General features: G+C 33.1%; 2 protein-coding genes across 2 annotated transcripts; both read left to right on the top strand.

Annotated features, from left to right (window-relative positions):
* Window positions 1-762: 762 nt before the first annotated feature.
* On the top strand, window positions 763-3182 carry LOC147295638 (protein RGF1 INDUCIBLE TRANSCRIPTION FACTOR 1-like). The gene is made up of 4 exons (XM_086231277.1): window positions 763-930; window positions 1047-1121; window positions 2696-2839; window positions 2991-3182. Exons 1-4 carry the CDS (start codon window positions 763-765, stop codon window positions 3180-3182), a joined length of 579 nt encoding a protein of 192 aa, XP_086087403.1.
* Window positions 3183-4677: 1495 nt separating this feature from the next.
* Window positions 4678-8138, top strand: LOC147295637 (ubiquitin-conjugating enzyme E2 variant 1B-like). Its single transcript, XM_086230348.1, has 5 exons — window positions 4678-4838; window positions 6123-6262; window positions 6900-7025; window positions 7104-7230; window positions 7821-8138. The coding sequence occupies exons 1-5, from the start codon at window positions 4811-4813 to the stop codon at window positions 7877-7879; spliced, it is 480 nt and encodes a 159-aa protein (XP_086086474.1). The 5' UTR covers window positions 4678-4810; the 3' UTR covers window positions 7880-8138.
* Window positions 8139-13223: the final 5085 nt, after the last annotated feature.

Genomic DNA, 13223 nt, shown 5'->3' with positions numbered 1-13223 from the left:
TATATGTACAAATTTTACGACGAATAGATTTTAAGTAATAAACTTTCAAAACTAACAATATGGGTATATGATGCACCAAAACTAACCAGCGCATGGGAAAAGGGGTTGATCTATTTGGTTTGGAAAATATTTAATGTAAATTTTTTCAATTTTCATTTTTAAATTTATGTGACGTACATCAATTTATTTGACAGGATTTATCTTTTCTTATCTCAATTTTTTATTTATTTTTTAAATTAAATCCAATGTGAGTATAACACCTAAGTTGGGAAAGATAAAGTTAGAAAGTGTAGCATCTTCCATTTTGGTTTAGCGGGCTTAATTAATTACTAGCACTTAACTTAATTAAGTTCGTACGTGGAATTAATGGTGCTTTAAAAGTTCAGTCTCATCTCATTGTTGGACATTGAAGTAGTGGCAAAATTTTATAGGTGTTGTTATAAAGTATGGGGTCGTAGGGAACTTGAGCTTTTTAAGCTAAGCCCAAGTACTTGGTATATATATATTGACAGAGACGTCAAACATGCAAACCTCTGAGAGGAACACAAACACTATGAGAGAGACCATAGGCGTCAAACGTCTTCATGCATCCAAAAATGAAGTACACACATTCTCCTCCCACATCTCTCTCCTTCTTACCAACTTCGTATCCATTATTTTAGTTTGTATTAGTTTTGTGCATGACTTTGAGTTTAATTTTCAGCAACAAGAAGAAGAAAATTTAGTACATATGATTTGTGAATGGTTTTGCAGAAGAATTACATGGTGGTACCGCAATGGTTGAATGTTATGTACAGCACTATATTCTTCAACCATTGCATCGAACATCCGGATGCGAAAAAGAACGATTTGGACCATTTTTGCATCAATTGTCTTCAACCTTTATGTTCGAATTGTCTTCCCCAGCATATGTTTCACAAGCATGTGAAGGTATACATATGTTTAATTGAGTTGAATAATCTTCCTTGAAATTGTAGTGGTTGAATAATTTCCTCTTCAAATCAGAACGTGATGCATGTTTTTTTTTATATGCTGTTTAATTACAGATTCGAAGATATGTTTACAGTGATGTGATTAATCGTCAAGACTTGCGCAAGCTCTTCAATTGTTCTGGCATACAGGTTTGCTTAATTAGTATCTAGTTACTAATTAAACTACCTTACCTTATACGTACTAAAGCAGAACCTACAGAATGTTAATGTCAAACATTTATCTCAGGCTCAACTATAATTTTTAAATTCGATGTTAGCTGTATTTTGTCTCTATCTTGATGATAATGTGCTTATCATTTATAGTGATAAAAAATAATATAAGTCATTTTGTGATATATAGATTATTAAAATCCAAAAAGGTTGTAACTAATCATTTCAAATTTATTTTAATTTCCTAGCAAAACTATTTAAAATTATCGATCGTCATCTAGCTAATCTTTAATTTTGTTAACATTCAAATATTTCTTTTAAATCTTTTATTCTAATCCATTTCATCCAGACCAAAAACAAAATTCCATTTCATCTCTCTCTCTCTCTCTCTCTCTCTCTCTCTCTCTCTCTCTCTCTCTCTCGCATTATTCTAAAATCCTATGAGCTCGATCATAGCTATAGGCTTCATCCAAACATTAATTGTCTAAAGACATTACCAATAAAAGAGAGTAAATACAATTAGTAAAACATTCGACTTGCAAAAAGAATAACATAGAGAAAAATCGAGGTAAAAACGCATTGTTATGAACTATATATATTTTTGAAATTTTAAACATAACATATATTGTTTGAAACACAAGCATCACAATTATGAAGATCCTTATATATACTTTAATTTTTTATATTTTTTTTTGATATGGGGGAAGGGTATTTGAATTTGAGACATCTCCTAATATTGGAAAAAAAAAAAATACCACTAAACTAGCTAATTGGTACTTAAATTGTCAATTGAGAATAATTATTTTATTTTATTTTCATACTAAACATCACAGTACAATGTGTAGCTACATGTAATTGAAGTATCGGTGCTTCGATCTTATGCAGCTGTAGTACCCAGACTTTGAAAGAAAAATGCAAATAGGGGTATTTATGATTCACCTACTACTTCTCAAATAGGAAAAAGCTTCCCTTGCTATAGACAAACAATTCATGAAACCAAATGAATATAATTAGTAATTTAGTACACAGCACCTAAAAAATATACTGTGAGGGAAATAAAGAGGAAGCATATGCAATTATGCAAGCAACCCGACGTTATAAATAAATGCATGCTAACGGATCATATGAAGCCTTCATTTCACACTATATACGGTCATCAGTTATAGTTGAAGTTATTGTTCTTTTCCATTATATTAATTGTTTTGTATGTACATGAACAGGAAATGATTCCCCCCAAAAACATTGTAATGTTTTTTAAGTTAGTTTTTAAATTACTGATTTACAATAAAAGAAAAAGAACAATGTTTGGCTTTTTACTTCCTTATTGTTATTAAGAGTCTTTTTTCTTATAAGTCCGTAACAATTTGATACGTATTGACTTGCGAAGAGAAACAAAGACAAAATTTTTTTGTATTATTTGCAGCTAGATCCAAGTTAGTTTATGCATGTGTACTGGTACATGTTTATATAATTTGTGTATACAATTATTGTTTTTATCAAGAAAAGGCTCATGAGACTGATTATGTAAACATAAATAAGTTAATTGTTCACAGACATATCACACAAACAAAGCCAAAGTGGTATTCCTGAAGCAAAGGCATCAACAACAACAACAAAATAATTCAAGGGAGTATAGGTGTATCATCTGCCACAGAAATTTGCAAGATAATTCACTCTATTGCAGTGTTGCCTGTAAGGTGATCAGTTTATCTTTCTTCCCCAATCAATATAATAAAATATTAATTGAAACAGTTGAATTATATATCTATATGTATTTCAAAATGTGAGTTTGATAGAATTATTAGAGAAGTTTTTATATTTTATTTGTTGTTAATCGTTTAATGACAGGTCTTGGCTATACATGGAAATGAATGCCAGAGAAAAATTATGCAATGTGGTCATAATTTTGAAAATAACAATGAGGAACATAAAGAGGTAGAGAATTTCAAAGATGGAAAAGATGGATACCTCGCAGTACCATTTACCAAGAAACAAAAATTACGAAGAAAAGGAGTTCCTCTAAGAGCCCCAATGTTCTGATTGATTCACAATGTACCTAGGATTAATTTTGTGTAATATAATATTTGGTCATTAGTTTGTATCCAGCAGTGTATACCTTATTATTTATATTTGATATTCTACATAGATTTGCTAGCTGGTTGAGTCTGAAGTATGTACAATTAATGTTGCGATTATAAATAATAGCATGAGAGTCCATTTAACTTTTTTCTAAACATACTTTATAGGCCTCCTGTAACATTTGTTGCTCAATCTCTCTAAGCCAACTTTGCTAATATTTTAGCTTTTGGGAAAATAGATAACATTTTAGTACCAATGAAGTAATAATACGATGTTTAATCAAGCTTTAGCTGCTTAGCAAAAATTGTTTAATAATTGTTCCCTTGAAGTTGGACTAAGTGGTGGAAATGAATGGGACAGTGAATTATAATTAAAATAGATTTACCATTCAATTTCCACTACTATAACAAAAGAAATTGTTAAATAATTTAAGCGATAAAAAACAATGGACACTGTTTTATAAAAACTGTTTTGCAAATAGCACTTAAGATTATCCATTCTTTCTAAATGGCTTCGAAGTTTAGCTTAATTGAAATAATCATAACATCTTTTTTTCAAGAAAAAGAGAAATTCGAACTCGGAACATATTTCAAGAAAGCAAAGATGTTTAGACCATACTAGTATGAACTATAGCAATATTCTTAATTTTAAATCTATTATTGCAATTGTTAGACAGCTTAAATGCTATAGGCTATAGCCTCTCAGACCAAAAAAAAAAAAAAAAAAAGCTATAGCCTCTCAGACCAAAAAAAAAAAAAATGCTATAGCCTCATGTGCTTCGTAGTTCATAATAAAGTGCAATATGCCAAAATTGAGTGCTATTTGGGCTGGAGTGCTGGACTAAAATAATGGGGACAATTTTCCCCTTAATTGTGTTTTTACCGCTCAAAATTTACATTGATTTTTACTTTACCACCAGAACTTTATTTGTCCCACTTTACCACTCAAAGTTTACATTGATTCTCACTTTACCACCCAGAAATTTATTTGTCCCACTTTACCACCCAAAGTTTACATTGATTCCCACTTTACCACCCAAAACTATTTTTCGTGTCCCAGTTAACCTTTTTCCGTCTATTCTATCACTCTAGATTCAGGGAGTAAAGTAGGAATCAATGTAAACTTTGGGTGGTAAAGTGAGACATATAAAGTTCTGGGTGGTAAAGTGAGAATTAATGTAAATTTTGGGTGGTAAAGTGGGACAAATAAAATTTTAGGTGGTAAAGTGAGAATCACCCCAAACTTTGGATGGTAAAAACACAATTAAGCCTTTCCTGTTATATTTGGGGAACCATCTTACACCACACAGATCTACGGTCTGGATTTCTACGCACTCTTTGTATTCGTATGGAAAGCCTAATGGTTGATGAACGTCTCAGATCCGCAGGTGTAGATGAATAAAGATAGACCCTCAAACAACGAATACTCCACTCTGATCCTCCTCTTCCTTCCTTTTATCTTCCTCCAATGTGTGTGTTCTGTGTACATTGGCCCTTTGTTGAACCGTAGTTGGACTACATAGTCTTCTTCGTCGCAGCCTCTCTCCTCTCCCTCTACATCTTACTTCGCTCTGGAAATTCAATACCAAAATGGGCTCTGAAGGATCAAGCGTTGTCGGTGAGCTCTGCAAAACCTAGATATACTCATTACTCTCTCCGTTAGTTTGCATTCATTTTCTCTCCTTTTATCCAAACTTATCGCCAATTTATCAATTTCAACTCGCATATGTGAATTTGGTTTCCTAACTCATCGATTTTCGTGGCCAATTGATTTTTTGTTTTGTGAATTTAATTGCTCTTTTGTTCGTTAACCTAGTTGAATGCTGGTCAATTTGATTTATTCCACTGTGAGAGTTGAATCGAGACCCTTGCTTTTTTTTTTTTTTTTTTCTTCTGGGGTGGTCTGCAAATCAAGCTCGTCTTCAATTGCCTGGTTCTTTGGTTGCTTATAACTTTATAAGGGTGTAGATCACGCTATCTTTAGGAGAGTTGTTTAGGGTTTGTTATGGGTTTGATTGTATTTCTGTTATGACTAATTGTCAAAGCATCCCTACACTACGTGCCAATGCAATGTTAGTATGAATTCTTTGAACCATGTTGACCTAAAGTGTCCTCCAAGAATAGAATCATTCTAATCTAATTTAACAAGGAATGTTGAATTTAGTAAGGAACAGTGCTACAATAGCTTACACATTTGAGGCACTATTATCTTTAACACCTTCTCTACAGTGTTGATGCTATATTGCTATTACACAAGTGAAGCATGAAGGTGTTTGAAGCTAGCGGGTGTGATGCCAATACAATGGTTTTTCCAATAACTTTGATTTGGAAAGTTTTGGCACTGGATGCCAAATAACTTCCTAAAGTTCCCGAAATCATTGTTCCCAATTTCTTATTTCTTCATCTGAATAGCAGTGGGAAAGTTTGATATTCTTGGAACAATACAATAGGCCTGCCAAGACAGAGACATAAGAACTTGTCATGTTGTGCCTTAGTCAGCCCTTTCTTCATTTCCCTTTATTTCTCTAATATCCCTACACTACTTGCCAATGCAGTGTTACTCTAAGATAGTAACCAACTGGATATCAACAATTTTGCAAGCTAGCATGAATTTACTGTAATGAACTTTCTGGTGATCTTATACTGTAGTATGTTTTTACTTGCACAAGAAATAGTGGAGAACAAGTGGGGATAATTTCCTCTCCCCTCTCTACTGTAGTATAGCTAAAAAAACAAGGATTTTGGTATTTAGGTAAGTAATTTTGGTCTTTGTCAATCCTGATCTGTTAAAACAACTCTCTTGGTGCAGATTTTTTTTTTTTATTATTATAGTATTGCATTCATTAGAATAAAATCATGCATGTGTTGTAATTAGATCTCTTATGTTTGTTGTCATTTGCAGTTCCCAGGAATTTCAGATTACTGGAAGAGCTTGAGAGAGGTGAGAAGGGAATTGGGGATGCAACTGTCAGCTATGGAATGGATGATGCTGATGATATACTTATGCAGTCATGGACAGGGACAATTATTGGTCCCCATAATGTAGGTTTCTTGCTTTTTTTAATTATCTTTTTGGGTGAATTTGTGTGTGCGCACATGTGCTTCAAAATTTTAAAAAATCATATAATGTTGAAGAGCCAAGGCCCATCTTAGGCATCGGATAATTCATTTAAGACTTAAGCTTCTTGGTTTCATCTTTTGTAATGATCAATTCCCTTTTCTTCTAATTAATGACCTTTTTATTGGAAATTTAACTAAAATTTCATATAGACAGAGGGATAATAGAACAAGATATTTACCTTTCGTCGTCTCCATTTTCTTTGAAATCCTTATTCTATAATACTTATGTCTTAAATTGCATAAGTTACTAAGTTATATTTATCTCATAAAGCGCATGCTTATTGAGCACCTGTCAACATTTAATCTAGAATATAACTTTTGCCTAAGATACTTCAATATCATGTTGGAAACACACCAACTGTGTCCAGGTAAGTCCAGCAAGTGTCCAAAACAGTTCCACTAGTTCCGGCTGGTATAAAATGAACCTATCTTATATTTATGTTGTTTTTTCTTTTATTTAGGACATGATATTCCTCTACTTATGTTACTGGTGCATCCCAAATAGCATCATTCATTAAATATAGAAACTTGATGTCGTTCTGATCCTGCTTCTTGCTAGACTGTGCATGAAGGGCGCATTTACCAGTTGAAACTGTTCTGTGGAAATGATTATCCAGATAATCCACCAACTGTTAGGTTCCAAACACGGATAAATATGACCTGTGTCAATCAGGAAACTGGAGTGGTAGGTGATATTAATCTCAAATGCATATATGTTCCTATAACACTATTGAAACAAGCTGATGGGTGGACAAATTACCAGGTTGAACCCTGTCTTTTCCCCATGCTTGCAAATTGGCAAAGGGAATATACAATGGAGGACATATTGACACAATTGAAGAAAGAGATGATGTCACCACAAAACCGAAAGCTAGCACAGCCACCTGAAGGTTTGTCACTTTCTCCTGTTTCTTGTTGCACATACTTTACCTTTCTATTTACTTAAGTTTCATTAGCAGACATGTAGATCTTTACTAAATCTGTAGGTCCATAAATCATAATACAGTGAATTTGTAGTCATTGGTGACAAGTCCTATCTTCCTTGTCCCAAGAAAGGAACAAAAGGCATTTGGGGTTTGATAAATGGGGCATTTAAGGATGGGTGGCCTTGCCAAGAAAATAAATTGTCTGAATTGATTTCTATTCAGGGTTGCTAGACACTCAGCCTCACAAATGCTTGTGATGCTTTGAAAATTGACAATGAAGTATTAGTTTTTAACTATTGGTTATTGTTCCTAGTCAAAGTTTACCTGTTTGGAACATCTTTATCTATTTTTTTGGGGCATGGCTGCGTGGCGTGTTTTCCTTACGGTGTAAACATATAAATCTTTGGACTTTTAGTCACTTGTTTGTGGAGCCATATTATAATCAAGATAGCAGAAGTACTCGATGTCTCTATTGATTAAATATAATTGTTTCTATTATTTTCGGTTCATGTCATGTAGAAGTGGAGAGTTAATATCTGAATATGAATTTTCAGGCAATGAAGAGGGAAGGGTGGATCAAAAAGGACTTGTGCTGAAATGTTGCATTCTCTGAGGTGAGACTTGAATGAATATCTGATACTGTATATATAATATATGACATTGAATGATATACCAGTTAAGGAGCATATCTATGTGCTAATGCCGAAAATTGTAATTAAGAACCGCTTCCATCTGGAACCATGAGCTGTTTGCCAGATGTCTCTCTCTCTAGTACTCTTTGAGGCTGCAATTCAAAATGTAATTGAGGACCGCAGGAACCTTGATTGGCAATTCAAGACCCCTTTTTTCAATGAACTTAAATTATTGCTCTCTCTCTCTCTCTCTCTCTCTCTCTCTCTCTCTCTCTCTCTCTCTCTCTCTCTCTCCAGCTTATAGAGAAAAAAAAAAATATATATATATATATAGATATAGATATCAGGCTCCTTCTATTGAGGTATACCTCAACTTATTTATGTTGAGGTATGACTTTGTTGGGGCTCACACGAGAGTCTTTTTGTGTCGATCTGAACCGTTCGCAAGGATCATCTTCATTGATAGATCATCCTTGCAAAAAAATTAGTCAAATTGGAAATCATTTGCCTATCTAACTTTGATCAAACAAATAAACGGTTTCATTAAAAATATTTGGTTCGTCCATTTATTTGATTAAAGTTAGATAGGCAAATGATTTTCGATTTGGCTAATTTTTTGCAAGGATGATCTATCAATTAAGATATACAGATTGAACGGTTCGGATCGACATAAAACGACTCGTGTGGGCCCTAATAGGGTATACTTCAATATAAATAAGTTGAGATATATCTCAATAGAAGGAGTCTGGATATATATATATATATATATATATATTTCTTCGTCCAAATGGTAGGAATTATATATTATGCAGAATTGGGTGATGACTCGTAAGTTTCTTAGGACGCTATGCACCTAACCCTTTGTAGTTTGTCTGGCTGATTTTTTATTGTCTTATTGTCAATACACTTGAAATCGCCCCGCACCAAATACTGAGAGTTGGTTTTGTGGGTCAATGATGTGTAAATTATATGAATCAATGATTATGAAAATAGCGATTCTTCAATTTCTTCTTTTGATCTCTGAGGCCACTATTTTAATTTGAATTCTAATAAAGATGATGGATGATGTTGGTGATGATAAATATTTGATAATGAGTTTGAAAACAATAAACATTTAACCTGGCCTTGCATTATTAAGCTAATCATTCGTGTGTCAGACACACGCACATCATGATTATGGTTCATGTTAAGCTAAGCACGACACGTTAATCAGTTAATTGTCAATGATCCCTTGGTATAATCCACGTAATCGCCGAAATTCTCAAAATAAAAAATTTGCATGCAAAATCATTTGATTCTGTGCTCTTTCAAACGATTTTATGCTCTTAGTATAGAAATAAATGATATTTAGTCCTCAATGAGATCAGACCCAGAGATCTTAGGTGGATGTAACATGTCAATTAAAAAATAGAAAGAAAGATAGATGTAACTGTAAGGTCGAGGAATGAGTGACTTGCAAGTACAACGTTGAGACGACTACTACTAGAATTCTAGAAAATCATTTGTCTAAAATTAGTGTAACGTGTCTGGAAAAATCATAAAACAGAATCTTTGTTCGCTCGCGTGCGCCTTTCGATTTGTTCCATATTATTATATGTATTCTATATCTTGTAAATCATGTACATTTTGTGAATGATATTAATATATATATTATTATAATTGCAAGAAATGTGCTCAGTATTCCAGCAAAGCGCTTGATTATTACTTTACCTATTCTTCTACGCGTATAATAATATACTTATATACATGTAAGCTTATTAGCTTGTAATCCACATCACAGATTGACAACAAAAAAAGTTTCAAATACCAATGGATTTGCTTAAGAATATAACGAATAATATCAAAAGATGGTCGTATTCTCACCAACGATGACTTTTGCACACTACAAAATTATTTTATATACATATAGTAATATCTAATATGAGAAATTATTGCAAACCGTAATACCAAAATATGATTTTATGGCTGCACCCAAAAAAAAAAAACAGATTTTATGGAATGTTTTCTTTTCTGGTGGAAGATTAGTGGAACACTGATCTATGCAGAATTTATGGAAATAGCCATTATCCTCAGCCTAGAGATTCGTGTCACAAAGACCATTGACACGAATTTATGGGTTTATTTTTTTCGGTCGCGGGTTATGAATTTGTCATGGACTCACAGGCGGTCGGAATTATGATTTATGAAGTTCTTTATGAAAGAAAATAGGACCATGTTATTGTACCATATTTGTGATACTACATAATGTAGCTTTCTAATTTAAAGAGAGAGGGAGAGAGGAGAAGAGATTAAGGATGTCTAGGAAGCGATATCATGTAGTATCACAAATGTGGTACAATGACATGCTCCCCCTAACATTACTCTTTTTCAAATGGGCAATTCTATGATTTCTATCCAACTTCTTAAATCTATTTTCTTTAATAACCTTTTCATTTATTATTCTCATTGTGTACTATATTTTCATGATCGAAATCGTTCATTTTTTAGATCAATCTTTAAAGATCGTCTCTGCAAAAAAATCAATTAAATCATAAATCGTTTGATCATGTAATTATTATCAAATAAACAAAAGGTAAATCAAACTGTTACTAAAACCGTTTATTTATTCGATCACATTTATATAGTCAAACGATTTTCGATTTCATTGATTTTTTGCAGAGATAATCTCCAAAATATGATTTAAAAAATGAACGATTTCGATCATGAAAATACATTGCAGAATGAGAATAATAAAGAAGAAGAAGGTGAATAGCATTCATCTTAAATATGAAGTGTTGTGCGGCTTTGTGGCTGCCATGTGGCGGTGTGGGTTTGCCATCTTAAGATGTTCTACATCCACGTCAAAGAAACATGTGCTCCCACAGCTTTAAGATTCTTATCCTCAATAAAATAGAAAGAGTGATGCTATATGCACACTTATTTCCTTTTCACTACACTTCCTATATAACTTTTTAAATTTACAATTTCTTGATATACACCTCGAAAATCTCAAAATACCCACACATACACAGAAAAAAAAAAAAAAAAAAACACTAACAACCAACCCAAATCCTGACTCTACCCCCTGCACACAACCATCGGTTTTGTCGGATTTGTCGCTGGAGCTCCTCCTCCCTCTCTCTCTATCTTTCCCGTCCCTTCTCTTTCTCTTTCTCTTCATCTCTCTTTCGTACCCTCCTTGCCGGCTTCCTTTCCCGTCCAACAAAAGAGGTGCAGAAGAGAAAGAGAGAGAGAGAGAGAGAGAGAGAGAGAGAGAGAGAGAGAGAGGAGAAGTGTGTCAACCAACAACAACAAGAGCAGCAACAGGGTGGCAGAAGGCAAGGGTGGTTTGTTGTGTTTTATTTTTTTGTTTTTAATAATATTTGTCCTTTATAGTAATTTAAAATTAGAATAAACTTGTAATTTTTTAAATTGATAGAGAGGAGTGTGTAATAAGAGAAAAAAAATTGTGCATATAACAGCACTCAATAGAAATCATCATACTTCTAAGAATGTCTTATAAAGGTCTTGAGATTTTTTCTTTGACTTCAAAGAAAGAAAATTCGGATTAGCATCCTAGGCTCTACAATTATTAATAACGTAAAAAGAAATATTATTAAAGAATCAATAACTTAAAAAGAAATATTATTAAAGAATCAATAGCTAGTCGGTAATTTTGATTAGCGTTCTAGCCTCTACAACAATAATGGAATGGGGATATGTGATTTAATTGTATTCACTTTTCGGTGTTTAAGCAACCAAAGTCTGAAAAAGGAAATTACCTAACAGCACTCAAAGACATTTGAAAAATGGAAAGAGGACAGAAAGTCGCATCACAAAGAAAAATAACGAAACGGCAAAACTTTCAGACTGGAAAGGCATGTATAGTAATAGTATGGCATGTCATAAATTACACAAGTCATATTCACGCAATTATTAGGTAACGGCATTGAAACTCTATAAAGTATAAACTAGTCGATTAGATGGCATTCTCTATCCACTCATATAAATTATTGATCGAGCTTAGTCCTATCTAATGTAGATATTTTGTTCATGACATTCGGTTTATCAAAAAATGAGATGTCCTGATTCAACCCATTTCTTTACTTATATGTCTACCTATAGTCCTCATCATTCAATTTAAGAAATTTATTGTTTAGTGATTAAGGGAGTGAGAAAAGTCCCCACTCTATAGTGAGTGTGAACATTACTGTTGCTATATACATATAAATAAACTCTTGATGACAAGACTTTTATTTTATTTTTTTGGTGGTGAGAACCCTAAGTTGTTATTTTTGTTTTCATGATTAAAATTAATTAAGTGGATAAATTTTTTAATGATAAATTTAAATACTTCGATGATACGTCTTTTCATAAACACTCTATGCGAGACTGTAATCGATTGGTATGCTAAGTTGTCGGTTAAATCTTTCACGGGCATGTCCCAATGGAGCACACATTATCACAATATTGTAAAACCCACCTTATTATGAGAAATGTCCCATTAAAATATGTCCAATGAAGAGTCTCTCCAGATTGCCTGTTGGAACATAAACTCGTGAACATATGAAGATTCTTACGCATTTTTTGGACGATAAATCCACCGCTGCCCAGCTGTGTGCCACTAAGCAAGCTAATTAAATTAATTAAGTGAATAATGGAAACAAAAAGATTAATTAAGTAAGTAAACAGGTGTTCAGTGTTGACGAAAGGAGAAGCGTACAAGCTTAGAAGGTGATGGATGGCCAGTGGGTCCCACGGAAACAGCACAAATTGTACATCATGTGTGGCGCGTTGGGTGCGTGTGCACAACCTGGGATTAGCGTTCACACCTGGGAAGTGGCGTATTAGAATTTACCAGAAAAAGAAAAGAAAAAGAAAAAGAAAAAGAAAAAGAAAAGAAAAGAAAAGAAAGAATGCGTGTCGAGTGTCCACTACGGAACATTGCTTTAATGCTTTTGTTGTTTGTTGTTCCCCTTCCTGTAAAGCAAAGGCAAAACAAATAATAAAATATCCATTAATTCATTTTATTGTACTCGTGTCGTGTACTCGTGTTCTATGTGCTCACAAATATCGTCAACTCATAATCGATTGTTAATTACCCATTAATACGTTCACTATAATAATTTGCACACGCCAATTCCTCTTTTTTTTTTTGGTCTGAACACGCCAATTCCTCTTAAATTCCAATACTTATTCAATTCTTTTATGCTACAAATTTATATCTTAATAGGAAAAATGAACCATTCAAAATCTATTAATTAAAATGTGTTCATAACTTCATATTATAGAATTTTTCCATTTTTTGTATAAAATTAAATTGATCAATGGAATTAAAATAGTTAA

The sequence above is a fragment of the Dryas octopetala genome, chromosome 2 (genome assembly GCF_963921425.1).
Source record: "Dryas octopetala chromosome 2, drDryOcto1.1, whole genome shotgun sequence".
Classification (NCBI taxonomy): Eukaryota; Viridiplantae; Streptophyta; class Magnoliopsida; order Rosales; family Rosaceae; genus Dryas; species Dryas octopetala.
The sequence above is the reverse complement of the archived record's forward strand: the minus strand, read 5'-3'. Positions and strand labels throughout refer to the sequence as shown.